Genomic DNA, 24115 nt, shown 5'->3' on the forward strand with positions numbered 1-24115 from the left:
GAAGGAGCGATGATTTTGGGCTGCTTTGCAGTCACGGGACCTGGATGCCTCACAATTGTCGAGTCCACCATGAATTCCTCTCTATAACCGTGCATTCTAGAGTAAATCTGAGGGCGCCAGTTTGACAGCTAAAGCTTGGCAGAAAGTGGATCATGTGACAGGACAATGATCCTACGCACACCAGTGAATCTATGACTGAATGGCTGAAAGACAAGACAAAGTGGGGCAGGGGGTTTGGAATGGCTCAGTCAAGGTCCAGAGCTCAACCCCATTGAGATGTGAAGACAGGCCCTTAAGGGAACTGTGCATCAATGAATGTCCTCAAACATACATGAGCTGAAGTAGTTTTATGAGGAGTAGGTCACAATTTCTCTGATGCATTGTACTGTAAGAGACTGATACAGAAACCAATTACTTCAGGTTACTGTTGCTAAAAGGGGTTCTATAAACTACTGTATCAGGGTGTGCACTTTTATTCAAAAGCCTTCTGCATGCTGGAGGAATGGTTGAATTTGTGTGTCATTGTCAAGACTTGGCAGGTGGCGAGGACTGGATGAGGGTTAGTTATGTCCTATTAAAAGAGGGTAGACTTGCTTTTCATGTAACTGCTGAAGTGCCTGTCCCCTTCCTCTTGTGACCCTGCAATAAACTCACTGCTTGATCGATTAGGCACCAGCTTTTGGCTGGGACCCCCCACACACACTTGTTTAACTGACCAGACGCACCCCTTAATGACCTTGACAGAGAGACTACGCACCCCAACCCACATCTCACCTGACCATCGAGACAGTTCGCCTGCCACCATCCACTAATTACACCAAGCTGGTTTATTTCCCTTCGACAGCCGTTTTGACAAACAATTTCAGACTTTTCCTCCAGTATCTCCCTTGCGGACCCAAGTGCAGACCTGTGCACATCCAAAGTTGTCTTGACTGGGACCCCGTCACAACCCAAACTTTCCCAAAGTTTCCCATGAGTCCATGCACCTGCAGTGACCTTCGACCAGCTGACGAGCTGACGCGTCTACGAAGAGTATTGAAACGCATTTTATTTAACACTGACATCAAAAATAGGATAGCATAAAACTCGTAATTGTGATGGAGTGGGGGTTTTGGGAGACCAACCGCGACTGAACAGGGGGTTCTTTAAGCTATTCAGAGGTAAAATAGCCACAAAGTCAAGAGACAAGGACAGTGGAAAAATAAGGGAAAGGAAAACAATACTCCTTAGGGAGAGTATCCCAAAGAAAAGCTCTACACAACCCACGTACTGGGTAAAAAAAACTAAAGCTTACGGAGTATGAACTCTGAAAATAAAACAACTTCCGGAGCAGAAAACGGGGCAACTCAAAGAAAACAGACCTCGAACCGAGGCTGAAAAAGTAACACCCTAAAGAAAGAATTCTGAGCTTAGATTGTGGCACTAACTTGTTGCCAACAATCTAATAAGCTAAAGACGGTTGTGCTAATTTTATAGCCACAACAATCCAATATCGCAACTCTACCTTTTTACCTTTTTACCTTTTTACCTTTTTACCTTTTTACCTTTTTACCTTTTTACCTTTTTACCTTTTTACCTTTTTACCTTTTTACCTTTTTACCTTTTTACCTTTTTACCTCACTTGACAGAATACCGGCTCTCGTGCAACATAAGTGACACTGAAGCAAAGCTTAACGGCTTGCTCGGGGTTTAAATAGAACGCCAACAGGTGCAAATTGTAAAAAGAAATTTGCACGTGTATAATTCAATCAACTCAAAGGCCATAATAACTGAAGAAAAGGCGCATGAAAAAACTAATGGCCGTAATAACTGAAGAAAAGGGGCAGGCAGGAAAAGAAATGGTGGTATCAGCCAAAACCATGACAGTAATACTGCTGTTTGTTGTCATGCTTTGTTTTGGTGTGTGTGTAAGGTCTGGAATAACAAATTCCCTGACCTTGTTGTTTTACCTTCATTTTAAGAGACTGAAGAAACAAACGAACCACGTAATATAGAGGTCCATTAAAGGTCCAGGAATCTGTGAATTCTTTGCTGATGTGTTGTTTTAATATTGCAGAAGGAAGTCTGAAGCACACATGCAAAAAAAAAAGCCAATGTGTAAAATGAGCAAAATGTGTTCTTTACATTCACTTAACAGATTGAAGATTAGTTAATTAGTTCAATCATGAATATATATATATATTTTAGTTTAACCTTTTGTGAAAGTTAAATATTATTTAACAGCTCTCATTTTTAATGTGGGCATTTTGCACTGCTTCAAACAAATCCTATCATGCCCCTGTACGACATTTAAAAACACTGCAGCATGTCCACGACAGCAAGTAATTTAACTGAATTTAACGCGTGTCGCTTATAAATATTTGCTGTCAATCATCATCTATGCTTAATCAGCGACAATTACTTTATCAACTTAGATTATTGAGCCAGTGCTAATGGGATAATTGTTTGAGAAGAGACTTGACAAAGGCGGAGGACTGAAATACAATGTAAGAAAACAAGGGGAGTCAAACTGGTGGCGCAACTTGTGAGTCCTTTAACAGACCAAGAAAAATGATTCCACTCCACTGAATACACCATTAAAGGGTTAATAACCATTTAAAAAGACCATAATGACTGTTATTGTTGGGTTTTTCAGCTGGGCTGCGTTGTATTTAAAATGTCTGTTTTGCAAAAACACATCATACGCTGTTCATCACACGTGCAATACACTTTGTAGTTTGAAACCAGAACAAGGTCATCTCAAAACAGAAATTTTGTGTGTTATTGATGTACGAGTAATTGGAAAAATTTCATATTTTTAAGATTTTCAATGGCCAAAACAGCCTGCCCATAGCCCCAGAGAGATACATTCAGACATCTTCTCTGTGTACTGACTTTACTGTCTTCTTAGTATATGTTGTAGCTCCAATGCCCTCTAGTGTTGGTTCTGGTTTTTCTTCTCTATGGAAACAGAATCCCAAGCATTTCAGGACCAGTCTATAAGGGAATGCTCACTGGGGCTCTTAAATAACCCTCTCCAATATCTAAACATTTTCACTTTTTAGGAACTTAGCAGACACTCTTATCCAGAACTACTCACACAGCATCCATACTCTTTCCATACAGCTCCATTCAAGTCAATTCAGAACCTTGCTAAAGTACCTTAAGTACATTGCTGAAGACTACACCAGTACTGCTGCAGCAGGAAACTGGACCTGTAACCTGGATGCTGGAGTTGAGTTCCCTAACTGTTACGCTACACTGCTACTGCTGACACAATTGGCCAGCACTTAAATCAGCAGAGTCCGTCTAATGAAACTGCAGATCGTAAGGTTTGGAAGCTTTAGGATTAATGCTCTGCTACAACACAAATATAAGACAGTATATTGAGGGTGCACAGAAATACGATTATCGTTTATTCATTAATATTTTCATGGGGTGTTATTAAAAAGGACATTAAAATGTATGTGATGTCGTTGAAGCCACGCTATGTAAATGTGGTTGAAAAATAGAACAAAAACAAAAGAGTTACGGAAGTCGCTGCGCTCGCACATTAATAATAAAAGCCCGTAAAATTCCGATGGAGCGTGAACTATTCCGGACCGCTTGGCCCCTGAAAACCAGGACAGTTACGACAGTGTTCCTAAGCACCGCCGAATAACACTTAAATATTCCATCATAATTATCTGTGCAACCACATTACCATTTCAATCAATGTTCGGCTCCCAAATAATATTAATTTGAAGGCGCTGGTGTCAATGATAATTGCAATTAAAACAACCGCAATTACAATTATGACATGTTTTCCAGTACCTACAATATTTGACCCCTTCATAATATTAATATTAACTTGATGATGATGATGATGATGATGATGATTGCTATCATCATTGTCATAAAAAGCAACAAAAACAATGGGGTTCCAGCACCTGCGGTGCTTAGCCCCCCGATTTAAACAATGAAAGCCTCAGCAGTGGAGTGAAGCCCCAGTTCTGTCCGTAAGCGCTCACTCCTCAGCGTGGCGAGGGGGGGCTCATACTCACAGTGGCCGTGGGCGTGGCCGCCACCACGCAGTACAGGATGAGGGGGGGTATGAAGCTGCTCTCCTCCGCCCCGGGGTAGGGCTTCATCAGCTCCGCGTCGTTGCAGAAGAAGCCCTGGATGTGCACCCCGAAGGTGTCGGTGCACTCAAAGTAATAGGCCATCAGGACAGTGCCGGCCATGATGACCATCTGAAATAGAGCATATTCGCAAAGCATTAGTCCCAGCCATCATGATCGGCTATAATACAGCATATTCACAAAGCATTAGTCCCAGCCATGATGACCAACTGAAAGTAGAGCGTATTCACAGAGCATTAGTCCCAGCCGTCATGACCATCAGAAAGTAGAGCATATTCACAAAGCTTTACTCTCAGCCTTTATGACCAGTTTAAAGTAGAGCATATTCACAAAGCATTAGTCCCAGCCATCATGACCAGCTGAAAGTAGAGCTTATTCATAAAGCATTAGTCCCAGCCTTTATGACCAGTAGAAAGTGGAGCATATTCACAAACCATTAGTCCTAGCCATGATGACCAGCTGAAATAGAGTATATTCACAAAGCATTAATCCCATCCATTTTGACCAGCTGAAAGAGCATATTCACAAAGCATCAGGAGAAAGTAGAGCATATTCATATAGTATCAGCCCCTGCCATACACCCTGACAGCTCTCCTATACACAACCTAGAACCTGATGCCATTTATGACAACTTTATTTTATAACATCAGACTGTTATGACTCAACCTCCCTCTCCCTATTCACTCTCTTTGGCTCAGACAGAGAACACAGTTTGGCCACAGCACAAAGATTACACCACAATGCTTTACCCTCTGTCATCAAAATAAAATTAAATGAATTCAAATTAGTGGGGGTTTTCTTATATTTAAAACTCAGTAATGTTATGATGAGACTGTTAGGCTAGAGTAAAGTTAAGTAATACTTCCAAGAGTAAAGTTTATATTATTTGATAATATTGATCATTGGTAATCTTTCCAAAAATATTTCCAAAAGTTGTCCGCATTCCTGTTTTATTTTGTTCATTTATACACCCTTCTCCATGGTAACATGCAGACAACCAGCTGATCCAAAGGCAGACCACAAAAGTAAAATTTAATTCAATGTAATATCACAAAGTGCGACAGCTGAACAGAAAATAGCATACAAATCCATAATCACACAAATAACCTGAATGGAGCGATGACTCAGTGGTACGGTCTCACAGTTCCAGTCCACACAGAGAGGCTCAGGACGGAACTCCGAATGGAAACCCTAAGCATGGTCTAAAGGAGGTGAGTCACTGCAGGTTGAGGACAGGTTCAGTGATAGGAAGTTATACGGTTGTGTAACTAAGGTTAAATATAAGTGTGTTCTTGCTGAAGGTCAGTGGAGTAACCGGACATTTGGTCATTGGAAATTGCGTAGTGTCAGCAGGGGTGTAAGGACACATTAGGGTTCGCAGGTCGATGGGGTGAACGGTGCAGACAGCACAAGGCCACAGCGGGAAAAGAGGCATTCAGCAGTACAGTAGTTATGTCTTCTGTACAGTAGTTACTAAAAACTGCACAGCACAGGAAACAGGTAAGGTACGATGTTTATTCATAAGATCCAACACAGAAAACTAGGTCGAGGTATTTTATCACAAAGCTCAGCAGTCAGAGTTAAGTAAAAAATGAATGCCTGCCCGAATTCATAACTTCTGGATTTTGCCTGTGGATGCATCAGTGGATGTGCCTGCTGATATCACAGGGAAAACTGCTGTGGGAGATTCACAATATTCCACTCACTAATCTGTATGGGTCCTCCCCTATTTCCTACTCTATAATGTCATCTTGGTCTTCACCTACCCCCTTAAAGTGTTATTCATATAGAAAAAAAGTTAAATGAATGGAAATCGCATAGCAAAACGGCAATTACACAGTTAAATGTTCAGTGTTCAATCAACTCTTACAGAGTACATAATTGTCCTCATAATTGTCGTACTCTGTTAAAGTTGAATTAGCACTGGACATTTTACTGTGTACAAAGTGTGATAACAGAGCCACATCACCATACTGTATTTGCACGCAGTTTACACCATGTACTGTAGAAGTATCATTACAAGAAAGAGTGCGTTGTTGGGAGGTTAAACTGCATTTACCATAGAGCGCTGTCAGAGTGCTTTGACATTGGTGCTCGCATTGTTGCGGATGGCGCAGACAGATTTCTCTAGATGGAAACGAAACAATTATAACTGGGAAATTTCTGCAATGTTTCAAAGGCTCCAGTTACATTACCCAGAAGGCCAACTTAATTAATAAAGAGGTGAAGGTGTTTGTGTTCTCGTCTCTGCCTGGGGTAACATGCAATTTATTTCTGAGGTCTCTTAGTTCAGCCAGTTTTTTTTTTTTTTTTTTTTTTTTTTAGTTTGCAATGTTTGGTCTGCAGTTTTAAAGTGAAAAAAGCTGAGGACCAGTGTTGCGCTGAAAAAGGTAAAAGTATGGCCCCCTAGTGACTGACATTATGTGCACCCAAAGTTGCTGCAGTCCTCTGAATACAGCTTTGTAGTATGGTGCAGTATGTTTTTTCAGCATAAAGAAAATAGTTATGTAATGGTAGACTAGGCTAGTATATCAGCAGCTCTTAAATTAAAATTGAATGCAACTGAGATATCCCCCAAATGTTATCCACAGGCACGAGTGTGAGTGAATTGTGTATGCAATGCTGTCCATGCCCAATGCATGCAGGGATATCTACCCCGTGACCCTGACAAGGAATAAGCCAGTTAGATAATGGATGGATGGATGGATGGATGGATGGATGGACTACAAGTCAGAAGAGCCCAACTCATCAATGAATACAACAGGCAAACAATCGCTGTGAATTTATTGATCAATTTGAAATATCAAAACATATAAATCACGTTCAATAATGGTCCATTATTAAATTGATATTTCATAAGCTTTCATAAGGTAAAGACTGTAGAAATAGAAGAGGAAAAATGAAAAGGAAAGTCCTCAGACTATAATGGTAGGTGAATAATATGTCATGTATTCATACATACACTGATTAAAACTGACATACACTGACACTTTAAACAATAGTCAGAGTGGATTATACAAGTTAAACTCTATTTGCTAGTTGTTTTAATTAGTGTCATATCTGGCAATAGCAATTGAAAGAAAAGGTCATGTTTCCTCAAGCATGTAGCAAGTTAATCAAATTAATAAACATGCATCGCAAGCCAAATACAATAGTGTGCAATCCAAATGAAATTAAAAAATGCAATCCAATTTGTTGGCAGCACAAGATCAAAAATGTTGATTAAAACGTGCACAATTTTGTGACGCAAATAAAAATAATTTAATCACTGGCCTAACAGCCGAATCGAGGAGAACGGCATTGAGTATGCTGCGCTTTCATCGCTGTGTTGTTCATCCAGGGAAATCGGTGAAAACCGGAAAACCAGATCAATAATCATTTTATGGGGAAATTTTCTGCGTCCTCGATGTTCAGCTCCACAGCCACCGCTGCTTGACATGCTTATACAGCACGCTATTCCAAGGGAGAAGAGTCCTGGAAGTGTGTGGAACCTCATCATCAGGCATTGGAGGAGCCAAACTCCCTGGAGAGCGGACCAACGGGGGCGCAAATCCAGCCGTCGGTCTCCGAGCACGAGCGAACTTGTAAATTCTCCAAACACGCAAGTTACCCTCGGTTACCAGCGGACGGCCCGCGGGGCGCCCCTGCCCCACCGACCGGGCTCCGAGAGACTGCCACGACAGCACTCTTTTCACGCGTTTATGTGCAAAGAAATTTCCCAAAACTTCTCAGGACACGCAAGATAAGACCATTTTGTGTCCACGGTTGCAAGGTTTCCGTGCTGAGGAACCGGCACTGCGCAATTTCCGAGCGCACGAGGGAAGGGAAGTCATTTCCAGAGGACTGGATGTGGGCATTCGCACCGCTCAGCATACGCGACACACGGGGTTAGCAAAGCTTAAGTCGCCCCCGGCAGTCAGGATTCCGGAATCTTCTGGGGAGGAAATCAATCACCCATGGCACTGTTTAAAGTGACAGTTTGTGCTCTAGGGGTTTTTTTTTTTTTTTGTAATACTATATATCTTTTTGTGTGCAGTGAAGGATATTTTACATATTTACAGAAGTTTCTGACTGCCTGCCAGTTTTGGAGTGGTTGGTATGGGGCATTCAGGGTGTGTGGTCCAGCATGTGGTACACTGGTGCTATAGTAATACCTAGGGTAGTTGTAGGACAAAACAGAACTATAACAATGTGTCCAGCTAGACATAAAATGCATAATCACTGACACTTTGTAAGGCCTACTTATTTTATGTTAGAAACATCAAACAATGGCAAGATTTTTTTTTCATTTTTTCATGAACTGCTTCCTGAAAATATCAAATGAATGTAAATGTATTCAATTATGAAAAATGATGTAGTGTACACACCAAGCATAATGCTGAAAGCATTATTACTACATTTGTTTAAAAATACCACAACTGTCCATCACATAAAATGTTTTCATTTCTTTTTTAAGGCCATGCAATAAAGCTTTTTTCTGTGAATCAACATCAGCCTTTTTAACGTCCATACTCATGCCAGAGTATTTATAGTACAAAAACATGGAAGAGAACATCAGAAAAGATGCTGACATACTTTACTGTTGCATATAACAACGCCCACAGGGAAAACCAGGTTCTATAAATTACGTACACTGAACACCAAATCCATGTTTTTATGCAGATCTGTCAATCAGCACAATTGGAACCCAGTCAGAAATTCCAATTCACACACACTTATTAACGATAAGGTTGCCAAAACAGCTCAATAGGCTTGTTCATACACAGATTTGCATATGTTATTATATTGTAGTATTTTGATGGCAGCCATGCAGGTATGAAGTTGGTAAGGCAAACCCCATACCCATACAGCTATCAGAATCAGAATCAGAATCAGAATCAGGTTTATTGCCAAGTAGGTTTACACATACAAGGAATTTGTCTTGGTCAGGTGGTGCATAACAGTGAACATAAAATAAGATAAATAACGTAAGATGAACATAGCGCAGTAAAAAACATAACAGACATAACATAAACATAGTGCAAATGTGCAAAACGTAAGTCATTAGCCCTGGCATGTAATTGCTTTACAACCCAAGGTGTTTAGGAGACTCCCACAGTCGTCGAAGACTAGCATCTATAGTGGCCGCATAGATTTGTGTTATTCAACAGAGATCTCATCTGTTTATGATCACTACAACAGCTCGCATCTGCTAAAATAAATAACCTGTGTCATGACAGATGGAATGTCAGTTCATTGATCCAAATGAAACCACACTGTAGAGGAGTTCAAAGGAAGCTACTCCAAACTCCCCACCCACAGCAATTTATGAAATGCGGCGCAGGCTAATAAATTCCTCTGACTTGTTGCTTTTTTAAATTATGTTTGCTGATGTTGTAAATATGCATGACAGCAGGGTAGAATGTCAGTAATTAGTGAACGCTGACACACGATTATTTACAGAGGCTGGCCCCCGCGTTACGCAATGTTGACTTTTATTCTGGTTGTAGCTCACTGCTGCATCCTGATGTACGTAAAAGTGGTTGTGCCACTGTGTACAGTTCTGAACATTCTGTCAATAAAAATGACATATTGTTCAGTGCATTTTAATTCAGTAGACGAGCCACCATTTTATTGTAATCTTGCAAGTAGAATATCTGGAAAGAGAGGCAGAAGAATAAACTAATTATGTAAATGTATATCAAGGAATGTTTGTGTTTTACAATGATTTATAGCTTGTGATCATGGCCACAATAATGGTCACTGATAAGAAATGCCAGAAATATTTATTAACACAAGCTGGCTATCAACATTATGTCTCTTAACTGTATTACTGAGATATGTTTTGTCATATGCGCAAATGGGTGATGTAGTTCATAAAAGATTTAGACTCTTTTGAGTATATGCACAGTGCACAGTACTATTTGTTTACTATCCATCCATTTCCATTTTCTAACACCCAGATGTCCCTCTTCCCAGCCAACTCACCCCAAGGGATCCCAAGGTGATCTCAGGCCAGCCTGTGGACATACTATACTATTGCTTTACTATACTATATATTTTGTTTACTTCACTATTACAGTCAAAATGGAAGAGATTAATATTAACATCCATAATAACACTTTCATAATATTCAGTATAAACAAATTTATGAAGTCCAAGACATGTGACAAGTCATAAGCCATGAGAGGTTATCTTATATCATCAATATAGCCTATTTTGAAGGAGTTCTAGGTTAAGTTGAGAACCCGCAGTCCCAAAACTGCTAGTTTTTTGAAAAGCTATCGTTTGGATTCAATTTGGAAATCCTCAAAATTAATATACCAAACTGAGTGCCTGTGAATAAATCGAACACTGACATTGATTTATTATTTAGTATTACGCCCTTCCAATTTTAGCACAACAGGAACAAAAGGGAACAAGCTAGAAAAACTCAGATGTCTTGAACACACAACCAAGGAACCACCAGTCAAATAAAAACCTTATTCTCCAAGGCTCCAAAACCAACTAAAATGTTTTCCTTTGGCCATCTTTAATACCTTACCCAGCAGGGCTTGAGCATGCTTGCTCTGTTTGGCTGATGCTGAGTTCAAGGGTGAAACAGGGGGGGGTCAGTCTCATTTATGACTGGCTTATCTGAAAACCGACTAATTTACTTTTAAATTAAAGTGACCTAATGTTGTTGAAAGCAGGGCTAAAACCATGATATTATTATCAAAACATTCATGGTAGGGACGTTAACAGTTAATTGATTAACTGTTCATCGTTAATAAGAATGTTGATTGATTAATTATATTGATTAAATGGTCAAATATCGATATACCATGGCAATGAATAACCTGCTGGTGATTAGATTTTAGAGTAGAAAGACGTTTCTCTGTCGTTAGACACCGATCCCCTCGACTGGCGGATAGTTAACGAGTCACGGTTCCCTCGACAGGCAGCATTAGCAACAAGCTCATTTCTCCGTTCCTGGAAAATCGGTGCCGTCTGCACACGTCTTCACAGCTGCCGGTCTGACCTTCAGCAGACTGCGCACCAGAACTATCCCAGATCGCACAGACATGCTCGTGTTCCTCAACAAATGGAGCATGCTTAGGCATTCGGGCAGGCAATGGCATATAGGCTGTGTTGTTCATGTCATGGCTATATGTTACAGAATTCAGGAATATCTCATGGCACATCACTCTGTTTTAGGCCTTAGCTTTCTCTACGAATTGTACTATTGAAGAGATCAAAGCAGTTCATTTGTTTATTACAAAGTTAAGCATTAGCTTAATAAGCAGCATAATAAACAATTAATCACAAAAACTATGGTTTAAGTTAAATGTTTGCATTTGCCGAAAACCTCAAAAGACAGGAAATAAAATTAGTCAGCCCTAAGGCTAACATCAGCTTGCCCTACATCAAGGGGTATCAGCACAGATCTTTGACAACTGCTACAGCCCTGTATATGTCTACTGTACCTCAAAAAAGATGTACTCACCATTGGGCAGATTTTAAAATGGACATTTACTTACTGCTTTTAACAACAGGAGATGGTTGTTAGCAATAATTGTTAAGTCCAGGCAGTAGTGCAATCTCCATCCTGAGGCAAAATATTACATCCATGAGACAAGGTCAGTCATACCTTACCTCTACTTGACACTGGAACTGCCTCAAAGAATGGAAATACCCAATTGGCAGGCCTCAACAGCCATAGTCCACATAGACATTAAGGAATCAAAATGAAAAAGGGAGATGTGATCTTTATGGTATTCTGTGGCCACACTGAGCCCTGACACCCCCATAAATAGCTCTGTGTTCTGGTGTCTCATCAGCGGTAAACTCCCCAGGAGAGGAGACACCATGACACCCTAAATTTGTATACATAGATAAGGCCCTCAGCGTGGCTGTTAATTGCCTAAGGACATTCACTCTGATGTTTGTGAAGGGGAGAGAGAGGAACAGGCAGCATTCTTACAGTCTGGTCAACCAAAGCAGAATACGTAGTAACAATGTAATATTGCATGGACCATGATCAAGTTTGCCATATATATTGTCTCTCTCGAAGGCCGTAACCTAAGAACTACTTATGTTATCCCAACCTGTGCCAGGAATTAGAAACCAGAGATGTAGGCTACAATCGCTTTCCAACTTTGCCCACCTTTTCTTTGCACGCCTAGGCACTTTGCAGGTAAGTTACTCCTGAAGGAAATGTGGGTCGACTAATAAATTCTTGGACAAGCAAAAAAAGAGCCAAAAAGCTGTTTACTCTGCCCTTATCTTAAAGGCAGACTGCTCAGTCAGTCCAATGATGTTATTCCAATAGAAAAGAGCACTAAACTCCAAAGTTTCGAAAATGGAAAGTTGAAAATGCGGAAAAGTATTTTACTACAGTAATAAAATGTTTTCTTTATTAATGGTCATAACTGTCTGGAAAGTGCATTCCAACATGACATGCAATGATGCAAATATTACCAGCAGCCTCCGTTTTTTACACAGGTCAGACGCTATTCTGCATAATGCCGTCACACTGAACACAAGTGTACATGGAAATATACTGCTGGTTTTAGTGTTCAGTGTTCAGTTATTTCATAGGTCCCATTTGGACAAGATGACATTTCATTAAAAGGCATTTTATACCATAGTATCATCCAACTGTCAAACATCATGCAAGCATTCTTATTTCATTTACACATGGCTAGACAGCAGAATAACACAATACAAGCACACCAAACTGTCCCCTCAGCCGTATAAATGCCTGCCACAGCACCCCCATGATAATTTTAAAGATTCCAAAACATATTTTTCAGTATTTCTGAAAATAAAAGCAGCATTTAAGTGATATTTCAATGTATTTTTAGTTGAAAAGATTACTTGTTATATTATCAATAAGATATGTAGTTTCACATACCAAAGTTTTATCACCCATGGGGTGGACTGAGCTGTATGTGAGCTGTATGAGCTGCAACTGTGTAAAGTCCCCGAAAGCTGTCTAATAGCACTACAGTTCAGACTTGTCCTTACAATGAGAAAAACAGTAACTGCAAAAACACTTGTACTTCAAAAAACAGCATCCGTCCGTTTATAGTATAACATATCAACAAAAAAAATAGACATTGCAGTTATTACTGCTTGAAAGCCAGACGTGACAAAACATTACATGTTTGAATCCCAGCTCTGAAGTGAGAGTTAAAGCCTGAGTAATATATATATACGACACGTACTGGGGAAGCGTTTGATGGGGCTCCCAGGTGGCCCTCGCTGCCAGTGCAGTGACGTGTGCCACAGCGTGAAATCCGATCCTGGCAGCGCCAGCGGTGCATAATTGGCACGGCCCGGGCAAAGAGGGTTTGGCAAAGACTCCCCTGTCTCCGCTGAACCAGAGCGACTCTGGTGTGCTCTGCCACGACATTCCTTTTCAAATCCATCTACTGCTTAAGGCACGCGCCCTCCTGGGTTAAACACACGAGCGCATTGGTATAATATGATGTCATCTTTATGTGACCGTATTCGTGCTGAAATACTGTTCAATTACTGGTTTGTTTTTTCAGCTTGATGCCGATTCAATGCCCTGCAGTCATGAGACCGGTGACTCTTATAATGGAATATGATGCGTCTTGGCATGATATCATTATACATTTTGCTAGATAAGCATGCCTAGCGAATAAAACAATTAAAGAGACACTTGTTGAAAACACAGAGAGGGTCTTGGATGTCTGCAATTGGTATGATGCTATTCACCTTCAAGTTTTTATTTTTTTATTTATTTTTTTCTTTTTTTAATTAGCATAGTGATTCAGTATTTTTGTTTCTACTGTGCCAGGGAACTGGACCTGGAACAAAAAGGGTGGCAAATGAAAATTTATAGGTGCAGAGCCTGACACTCAACGATGCCTCAGGCGAAACAACCAGCTATTTTACATAAGCATGCCTGCGGCACCTGCTCTTTGATTTTTTGGCATGTACGCTCTTATTTTGTCAACCTGACATGAAAGCATATTACAAAGAGACCCCCAGAAAGACTCAGCTAAACTTGCTATTCCATTCACTAAATATTTAATGAAATCTATCACCGCAGATATTACACAGGAGGACGCATCTTTATTCAGTTGGAAGCATAACGCAATTATTTCTTTGCGTTTCATCATAATGCATATTCATTCGTAAGGCCACCTAAATTACAATTTAAATCTTTCCGGTAAAAATAAACCTTTGGGCTAATATAAAATAATGATAAATAAAATCATGTTTCTTTCCATTTCAAAATAAATGTTTGTTCCAAACCATTCCAGGCAAAAGTGTAAAGTATTCATTATAAACTTTTTCCATGCTCATTATGTGTGAGTTGACCTCTTTTTTTTAGTTTTTATTATTACAACTGTTTATTTTATTCCTGTACATTTTTACTCTTTATTTAATTGGTGGTTGTTCAAAATAAAGCACTAGATTAACCAATTTGCATATGATGCAAAATATATTTTCATTCTAATACAGTAGTCCTGCCGCTATTTGGAAAACACAGTTTCAAGATCTCATCTCCCATGTACAGAATCCCTGCTATGAATGTATATTTCAAAATGTACATTATTAATCTGTCATAAGGCACTCATAACACTCCAAGGACAACGGTGATGCCTCTTCCTGTCTTTTTGCTTCATTTTTTACTGCATTTATTCTTATCATTTGCAGAAAAAATGAGCAATAAATATTGGTGACCATTAATTATTAATATCAAGTTACCAGAAATATAATCATTTTAGCCATCCCATTTTACAAATGTGCATCCTTGCACCTGCCATGAAAATAGGACATAAAATTTTTAAACCCCCCCCCCCCATTCGATCATTCTATTCCACACATTATTCACATACCATTCACCAAGCAACAGTACAGGATCCAAATCCCTTTGGATAATCATTATTCTGCTTCCATTTGGGAGACATGTTGACCCTGACTCAAAAACACTCTGTTTTTCTATATAGTGGCACACCACAGAAGTACTCATGTGTTTGGTAGAGTCATACATCTCTCCAGAGGTTTTCTAAATTTGTTTACGCACAGGGGGCAGATTTCATTCAATCATTTATAGTCATCCCGCCACTTTTGATGTCAGGCACTACAAATGAAATGGACTCCCAAGCACCTCTAGAAAGGCACTCACCGTAAGCACAGGCTGGGTATAACAGAATTAAATTTGCAGTCTAATGACACAGTTAGCATGACCGGAGGTGACAGACTTTTATTTTAGCACTATGTTTCACTGTGCAAAACTCGTCAAAAGTTATTTTTATAGCAACTGAAACGAGTTCAACACACATTTAAGATTCATGTCTTGTCTTGTATTACTGACAAAAAACTGATTTCTTAATCTGGGACATGGCACCACACTGGGGAATACAGCTTGCTAAATTTAGATGGTTCTTTGAGAACACAGATACTTCCTGCTATGACCTTGTCAGACTGAAAGCACAGGATATTGTACTCACTCACTTCCTGCAGGGGTCAGTGTGTACCAACTGGAAAATTGCACCATGCTTCTTTATTGCCCTGCAAATTCCTGGGAGGATTTTCCCATAAACGACAAAGCTTTCTCTGAGGTTTTACTGCTGAATTGGTTGGAAATTTTATTTTTGTTGATAACTGCTAAGGATACAAATTCTATTGCACAGAAAATTACCGATGTTACTTCATTTTAACCGTTGAATTTCTTTGAAGTTGCAACTACCCGCCTTGCTGTTTAACAGTTCTTCAGAGAAATGTCAATAAAAGGATAAACCATGAGGCCTCAGAGATCATAAAACCACAGCCAATGTTTATCAGTAATACATCTTTTAAACCATGCTGTTTAGTAGGGAAGCATTCTTACACATCTTGAACAGGCTTCTCGTAATTGAATGAAAACAGACTATTTAAATTCCTAGGCATTACAAAAAAATGCACATATTAATTTAACATTACACCTTTATTTTAAATAATATCATCGCAGGAAAAACAGCACATATTATAAATAAATGCCAATTAGAGCCCCACTCTTGTCTTCATATTGCTAAAATGCACCAAAGGAAGAAGATTTTCATATAAAAAATAAGTAAACCCAAGATGGTGAACAGGCTCTTTTTTCTGTGTCCACCGACTCAGCAGTGAGTTCTGACCCACTGTGTCTCAGGAACCACCGGTGTTGAGTTTCAAGGTTCACCCCCTGGTCTCGTAATATATAATCCTCTGGCCAATCGGGTACTTGCTGTCTGCCAGCCCTAGGTGTACACGCTGTGTCAAAATAATGGGTGTGCAATTCAGCTGTTGGGACTGCAGAGTGAATCCACACCAATTAGGCTAATGCAAGCAGCCACAAAGCTTTATCTCTGAAGACATGCATTAGGCTTTATACCTCTGATAATTCTTAACTGATAATTACTGTATTTAATCTGAGTATGTACCCACACACCAAATGAAATGATTGCTGCCAATTGGAACTTTTCCGGTACTTGGGGAATAAATAAGTATTTGTTCAACTGTTGGTTTCAATGGCCCTCTTTTTAAAAGGGAAGACACCCATAGGACAAACGATGATTATTTGTGTAGCAGACATTCAGGACAACATGCACAGATGACACTTTCTACAAGTATAAATAAATATGTAAATAAATAAATAAATCCCTAAAATTTCATGGAAAACAGATATAAGTACATGGACATGTGATGCAATTTCAATCAAAATAAAATGCTAAAAATCATTAGATGCCATATTTCTTTTCTGTGGAAAACAAGCTTGCTTGCTAACCAAAAATGCAACAAATGAAAACAGGAAAACAGCAAATTTGTCAGTTATTCCTTCGTTTTCCATAATGGGCCACCGCATGTGTGTTTTCAAGCCAATTTCAAGCCAAATGACAGTAAGTTTGTAATAACAGCTAACTGGAATTGTTCACATGAAAGGAACTAATGGCAGATATAAAAATAAATGAATTATTGTGTCAATAAGTGTCATCATATACCTCTACCAGAAGTCCGCCCATTCAAAGAAGAGTTAATTAATCTGTCATCAGTAATTAAATCTTTGTAGTTTGTGTATGTACTCCTCTGTAGTATTGTTTAAATGTTCTGAAGTTGTAAATAGATGATATGCTTCTGTAATTTAAATGAACAAAGATGTGGTTGACATTAAATGAAACTGAAGCTCACTAATTAGCTGTGAATCTATTCACAGTACAGAAATAGCCAAAAATGTGCTGAACTAAAAATATGCACTGTTATATTCAAAGAAAATAAAACATTCTCAAACAAACCCCAGGTGTTTCAAGCAAAGCCTTGTAACATGTAGGTATGATGGAAGGTTCTTGAGGACCAGTGTGATTATGTGTCACTCAAATCTAACATTGTCCCCAAAAGAGAAAAAAGCCGACTCATTAGACAGAAAGTTGACATTTCTTGATTCATCTATTTCAAAACTGAAAACTGAAATTTTCAAGGAACAGCACTGATTAAAGATGTTAATTGATTAACAACAGAAATGTAACATTCGTGACACATTTAAATAAGCCCTTACCTCTACAAAGATGAAGCACGGTATAATGCAGTAACTGCGCAGTGTGTTGTCTGAAGCCATTTCCTCCAGAATCAAGTCTCAATGTTGGTCGTCACAATAATCTAAAAAAGACACAAGAGATACCAAAAGTTTTGTTCATGAAGGATTGAGAATGCAGCACACAGCAGCAGAACTGCCTCTCAGAGCAGCAGCACAGCCCAGAGTAGCAGCACAGCCAAAAGCAGCAGCACAGCCCAGAGGAGCAGAACAGCCCAAAGCAGCCAGCAGCACAGCCCACAGTAGCAGCACAGCCCAAAGCAGCAGCACAGCCCAGAGCAGCAGAACACCCCAAAATAGCAGCACTGTTAATGCAGCTCTGTTAATTTTCAATATAATTTACACCAGGTACAGGAAAATTCTTAAAGCATGGTAACTAGCCATTTAAAGTCACATTTAAAAGGCACGATTGACAGTTTCAACACTTTAACTCCCTGGACCATTTACCTATGCTTAATTTCACCCCACTCTGCTCTGCTGTTACCTCACCAACAGGAAGCATGTCACCTCTCTAAATGTTTACACGTGTGACACTGCTGAAGTAGCACAACCTCTCAGCTGGGCCCCTTACTTTTCATCATATACATACTTACATTCAGACAAATCCACAGGTATGGTGCCAACACCCAGATTCAGTCCCTCCATAGTCTGCCTCTGCCCTACAACCAATCTCGCCTTGCAACAAAACATTCTTACACTTAGGAGCTCCTCCCCCTCAGCTCCAAATCAGTCCTTGGTAAAATCAGAGAGCACCCCCTGTCCATCGATGTCACTGTTGTCTCCCTCTCCACCCATTCATCAACCTTGATGTTATTCTGAACTCCACCCTTGACCTCCATGTCTGCAATATTGTTAAAACATTATTTTTCCACCCACCTCAACAGAATTGCAAATGGTAAACTATTCCAATACCAGCAGTCCCAACATGGCCAGTGTTAAAACATCATCCACTCAGCTTCAATCCAGCCGACTGGACAACTGCAATTCACTCCTCTCTGTAATCAGCTCCAGCATTTCATCACCCCTGTCCTACAGTGACCTTCACTCCTTGTTACCAACCCCTGTCAATCACAGATTAATTACGAATTGCACTACTGACACACAAGGCACTGCATACTGCATCGCCAAAACCAAAGCAGTATGAACACCCAACTTAATATGTTACTGCATGTTCAGAAGCAATCTATTACTTATTGTAAAAAATGAAGGAAAAAAAACTTCAAAGTGTGTGTATCATGATTTTAAATATGAATTGTAAAATTACACCATTTTTTCAAGGAGGTGATACCCAGTTGGCAGTAGACAGTTACCAGTGAGGGGCAAAGGTTTCGCATTTGAGGACATGAGAGACATAATACGTGTGCCCATGACATTTGCATTTGCACTGTACTGGACAGACAGGGACTCCAGAGAGTGGTAATGTTTATACAGTCTTATAATGCTTTTTATTTTGAAGGGTTAGCCTATATTTTCAATTTGCTTACTACTCACTGTCTGTGAAACCTACTGGTGTGTGCTGTTGTAACTTAGCATTATTTTAGCATAATTAAGCATTATTATATGCACAAAAAATAAATTAATTCTACATGTGAGTAGCTAAACTTTTTCTAAATGAAAACTATTTTGTTGAGTTTGCAACTATTTCCAGGTTGCTTCCTACACTTAGTATTACCCACTTTATCTGAATAGAGAATAAAATCTCTGTTACACTGTCTAGTGGTCTTGACACTGCTGTCCATATAGGTAGTCCTCTTGGTTCTTTTGGTCACTCGGCCATTTCATAAGCAGGTGCTTCCAAGTCAACGTTGAATCTGTTGTGTTCTTCCATATTTTCTTTCATGTTTTGTCATTATAATGGAAATACACAAAAGATCTAAGAGGTATAGTTTTCAAGAAATCATACATTTTTAATTCACTGACATAATATTGGACACCAACTGATAAACACAGTAAAACCTTCAGTTTAAATATAATAAATCAAATTAACTCTCATAAAACTTACACGAGTAGATAAAACGTACTCTGTTGATTTAACACTGACTATTTTCCTGTGAACATAAGGACCCGTATGATTTTATTTGTCCACCATAAGGTGTCAAACTGTTTCATACATTGATATTATAACAGTTACACGACACAATCTAATGGAGTACAGAACCAAGGTTACTGGGATTACTTCAATCAAGGCTGCATGAAGTCCTGCAAGCTGGAAAAATGCAAGCAGGCAGATATACCAGTTATGTTAGTGGTGCTCAGCTAAACTTTTAGAGCTTTTAGCTGCGCTGCACCATGCCTCTGGAATTCAATCCTAAGCCATATCAGAGGTGCAACTACAATTGGTTCTTTTAAATCGTATCTTAAGACTTACTTGTTCTCATGTGCCTACTCCTCTTAGTTTTGACTTCTTAGGTTATTTATTTATTTATTTATTTATTTTTATTTTTATTTTTATTTTAAAGCGCCCTGGGATGTACGCATGAAGAGCGCTATATAAGAGCTTATTGTATTGTATTGTAAACTGCAGCCAACAGGACAGCCCCCACCTACCTACAGGACATGATTCAACCCTACACACCAGCTCAACCACACTGCTCTGCTGCAGCAGGGCGACTTGCACTCCCTGCCATCCGGGTGAATGGGTGTCACTCACCCCATCTACGGTGCTTCTCCACCCTAGCTCCCAAGTGGTGGAACGAACTCCCTGTTCCTCCACGAACTAACAGTCCATTGCCCATCTCCCACAGTGGTTTTAAGACACATCTCTTCAGACTGTACCTGGACTAACTATCACTACTCTGCAGGGCATTCCCAATCTTATCATTTGTATCCTTCAAATTTGTTCCTGTAGAACTTTCATGTTACACTTGTATCTCCATCCAGCACTTATATTGCATTTGCATCGTTACCTTGATGTTGTAGCTTGTTGTCATGCCTCCTAGATTGACTTACCATAACTTCCTGACTTAGCCTATGCTTATAGTGTGAACTGGACTTAATGTGTTCATGGCTATGAATATCTGTTACATAATGAGTATCTTATTGGACCTGTGTCTTGTAGTTGTTCCAATGACCTTAGTATGCACTATTGTACATTGCTTTGGATAAAAGTGTCTCCCAAACAAATAATATAATGTGATGGCAGTTTGTTAGAAGAAATGATGTCACTGTGGAACACGGCTTAGATCATGGTGTTGGACTATAGCCATTTTAGATCGGGCTTGACTTTCCAGTAACAAACCAACTGGCTCCTTTAGTCACCCCTCATAAAACAACTTGCATCCAAATGCTTTGCAAAGCTGTGAGTAAGTATGACACATCAGACATCAACAATGCTGGCAACCAGCAGCGATTGTATTACTGTGTTATTCTATTTGATTCATAATATGTTGAAACATTTCCAACAACCGTACCTACTGTACTACAAGCAAAATGTAAGCAAAAAAATCTAATTACACAGCAAGTGACCTTCATTACACATTGTATGGGGCATGGAAGGGATCCATTTTTTGAGCTTTAAGGTACAATTCCTGTTAATGTTCCCTCACTGGATCATATTTGCACCTTTGAATACTAATATAAAAGGGTAAAGGGCTCAATGGGTGTACCTTTGAGGGTACTATTACAGTGACAACCCATTGTACCCCTAGAGGGCCAATTTTTGTCAATTTTTTCTGTCAGTGCATCATCTCATTTTACATAATGTTCTAACATTCCCAGGAAATCAAATGTATTCCTAATTTTCATGTTTATATCCGAATGTGGATAGGAATATTTGCTGTAGCCATCCATTCAGGATGATATAAATAACACTCTGACTTAATTTAAAGATTACCAGCAATACTAACTGCTGACCAGAAGGTATGTGTTCCATCTATAGTTTCTCACAAAAGACCATCAAATTCTAAAAACTTCACATTTAAAGTAAGAGCCCACAGCTACTCATTGTACATTTGAGATTACTACAACCAATAAGACGCATGTCCTAAACAGATTTAAATCAATCTCACTGCATTACACGTCCCACATGCTTAAGAATAGGCATGGTCATATTACACCATAAAACCAAGGAAATGCCCTTTTGTGAATCGCTCTAATTGCTCAAATTCAGGAGGATTTTGGTTGATGACACTTCCAAAGGTACTAGGAAGGAGTACCTGACAAATGTAAATAAGTTTGTAGCATTACAGGAACAGACTCTTCAACTATGATGGAAAACTGGCTCCAGGCCTTGAATGTTTATCATAAATGCTAGAAAAGGTGTATTGTAAATGTATTCTTAATTTGGTTCATTTATGACAACAACAGTGCAGATTTTGCTCATGGTGTGCTGGTTTATTTTATGTCACGTTTAAAAAGGGGACCAAATTCAATAATTATGTATAATTATGTTACACATTTAAATTCAGACATTGTTTTGCAGCTACTGACAAAATGGACTGTTTTCAGTATTATATTTAGCATTTGCTAAGTTAACCTATATTTTGCTGATGCAGGCACATTTTGTCACATTGAATTTTCTGACAAAAAAATGTATTCTGCCTTCAGGGGAATTCCTGCACTCAGAATGTTCTATACAGTTATGACACAGTTATGTCCAAGTTAAAATAGCTAATATTTACATTTTTCACACTTAGTGTTTGCATGTCACATCTACATGGCAACCTTGACAGAATATTCACATACATTTAAAACAAAATCTGTAGAAACATTTTTTTTATCCAACAAAAATGCTTCTAAGCAGTATTTGCTTCCACATTGACCTCAAGTCATGTGTTCCATTACATTTTAAATCTTATAATTCCTGCTATTGATCCTAATTACGGCATTTTTACTACTGCCATGCAGACCTATACATAATTTATATGCGCTATAAATGCTAACAGTTATGAGTGTGCATTTCCTTGCACCTGTGCCCCTCGAGTGACAGACTGGCTGATTTTTAAATTAATCTGTCTGAAAATATTGCAGCCATTTTAGTGATTACATTAAAATAGTACACAACATCACGAAACTGACATGGTAGTCCATGCATTCCACATGACTACAGTAACACGGTGATGACAATGATATTTAAAATGAATAGAAACCATATTAGAAGCTTTGTTGAAGCCAACAGCTTCCTAACCACATATAATTCGACGTACCAAGTTCATTTTAAGTTCATTTAATTAAGATATACAACTGGATCAGATATGAAACTAAATTACTACTCACTTTTAAACTAAAAATGATTTGGTGCCTCTAATAATACTGATTCAAGCATGGGTGTACGACAGTTGGGTGTAAACTCGGTGGAGTAATGGAATTCCAAAATAAAATCAAATAAAAACGTTAAGTAGGCTACATATTGGAATGCATAAATACACCAACGAACAAGGGAGTTGTTTTCAAAATAATCTGCAGTATACTCTCAAAATAACGATGTTTAACCGTCTCCATTATTAATTTCAGACAACGATCCCAATGATGGTCTCCATATACAGATTTAAGACACCATCATTGGGATCGTTACCTTAAATTAATAATGGAGACATCAAACGGTTAAAATGGTTAAACATCAAATGTATGTATACGTTTGCTTTCGTCCATATTTACATAAATGTGATCAGCCAAGTAGAAACGCTGTTGGTTACATGTATGTGTTTGCCTTCCACACGATGCTTCCTTAAGCACTGTAAACGGCTCCATTGTAAACCATCGCTCTTCACAGCTCTTAATTTTGAGAGTGATTCTTGGTGTTCACAAAGTGATCCTCTTGTAAGTCATTCACTAAAACCATACGGATCCCCCAGCCTGTGCATTAGCATATTTTACAGAAGAAACCGAACTTTTCCAGCATCTCAGGATAAAACAGCAGAGGCACCCCAACAGACAATAGAAGTAGGCTACTACTCTGGACATTTCCTTCCTTATAGACTTTTGCACCCACGGCCCCTTTACCCGCAATTTACCTTGGAATCAAACTGTATTCATATGAGGATGGAAATCCGCCTAAGGAAAGAACGGAAAATCCGAGAAAAAAGGCATGTTACTCCATCCTCGTACCCATAATCTCGGCACCCCGTCATCGGTGCTTAGGTTGTGGTAAGTGATAAGAGGATATGTGTATATTTAAGAGGGTGAATACGGTCGCTGTGAGTAGGGGGCGGAGCTTGAGCGCGCAGCCACACAGCGTTCACTCAGGCGTGGAGGGAGGGATACAAATAGCCAGGCTTCTGCGCGTACGCGCTGAACCAAGATGCAATCTGGGGAAAGAATCAAGGCTGGCACGGTGTTACTACCCTGGTGACCTCCTACGTCCCTGAGCCTAAACATTAGTGTTGTGTATGGAAAAGCTACTAGGTTGGTAACTGTGGAACCAAGTGTAAAAATGGCCACGTGCCATCCTTTGACAAAATCAGAGCACTATCGGTATCGGTGGCTTGAAACAATAATATTGTTGTGGCCTCAAAGTGCTTGAATCACACCC

At 39.3% G+C, this 24115-nt stretch overlaps 1 protein-coding gene across 2 annotated transcripts in view; it reads right to left on the reverse strand.

Moving 5' to 3' along the window:
- Positions 1-23757, reverse strand: part of plppr1 (phospholipid phosphatase related 1) — a 37862-nt gene extending 14105 nt beyond the window's left edge. For both annotated transcript variants that reach the window (XM_064308165.1, XM_064308164.1), the window contains exons 1-3: positions 23598-23757; positions 17611-17711; positions 4023-4211 (exon numbers count right to left, since the gene is read on the reverse strand). In XM_064308165.1, the coding sequence (XP_064164235.1) occupies positions 4023-4211; positions 17611-17670 (249 nt within the window). In that variant the 5' untranslated portion in view covers positions 17671-17711; positions 23598-23757. The remainder of the gene's footprint in view (positions 1-4022; positions 4212-17610; positions 17712-23597) is intronic.
- Positions 23758-24115: the final 358 nt, after the last annotated feature.

Source organism: Anguilla rostrata, chromosome 14 (genome assembly GCF_018555375.3).
Source record: "Anguilla rostrata isolate EN2019 chromosome 14, ASM1855537v3, whole genome shotgun sequence".
Classification (NCBI taxonomy): domain Eukaryota; kingdom Metazoa; phylum Chordata; class Actinopteri; order Anguilliformes; family Anguillidae; genus Anguilla; species Anguilla rostrata.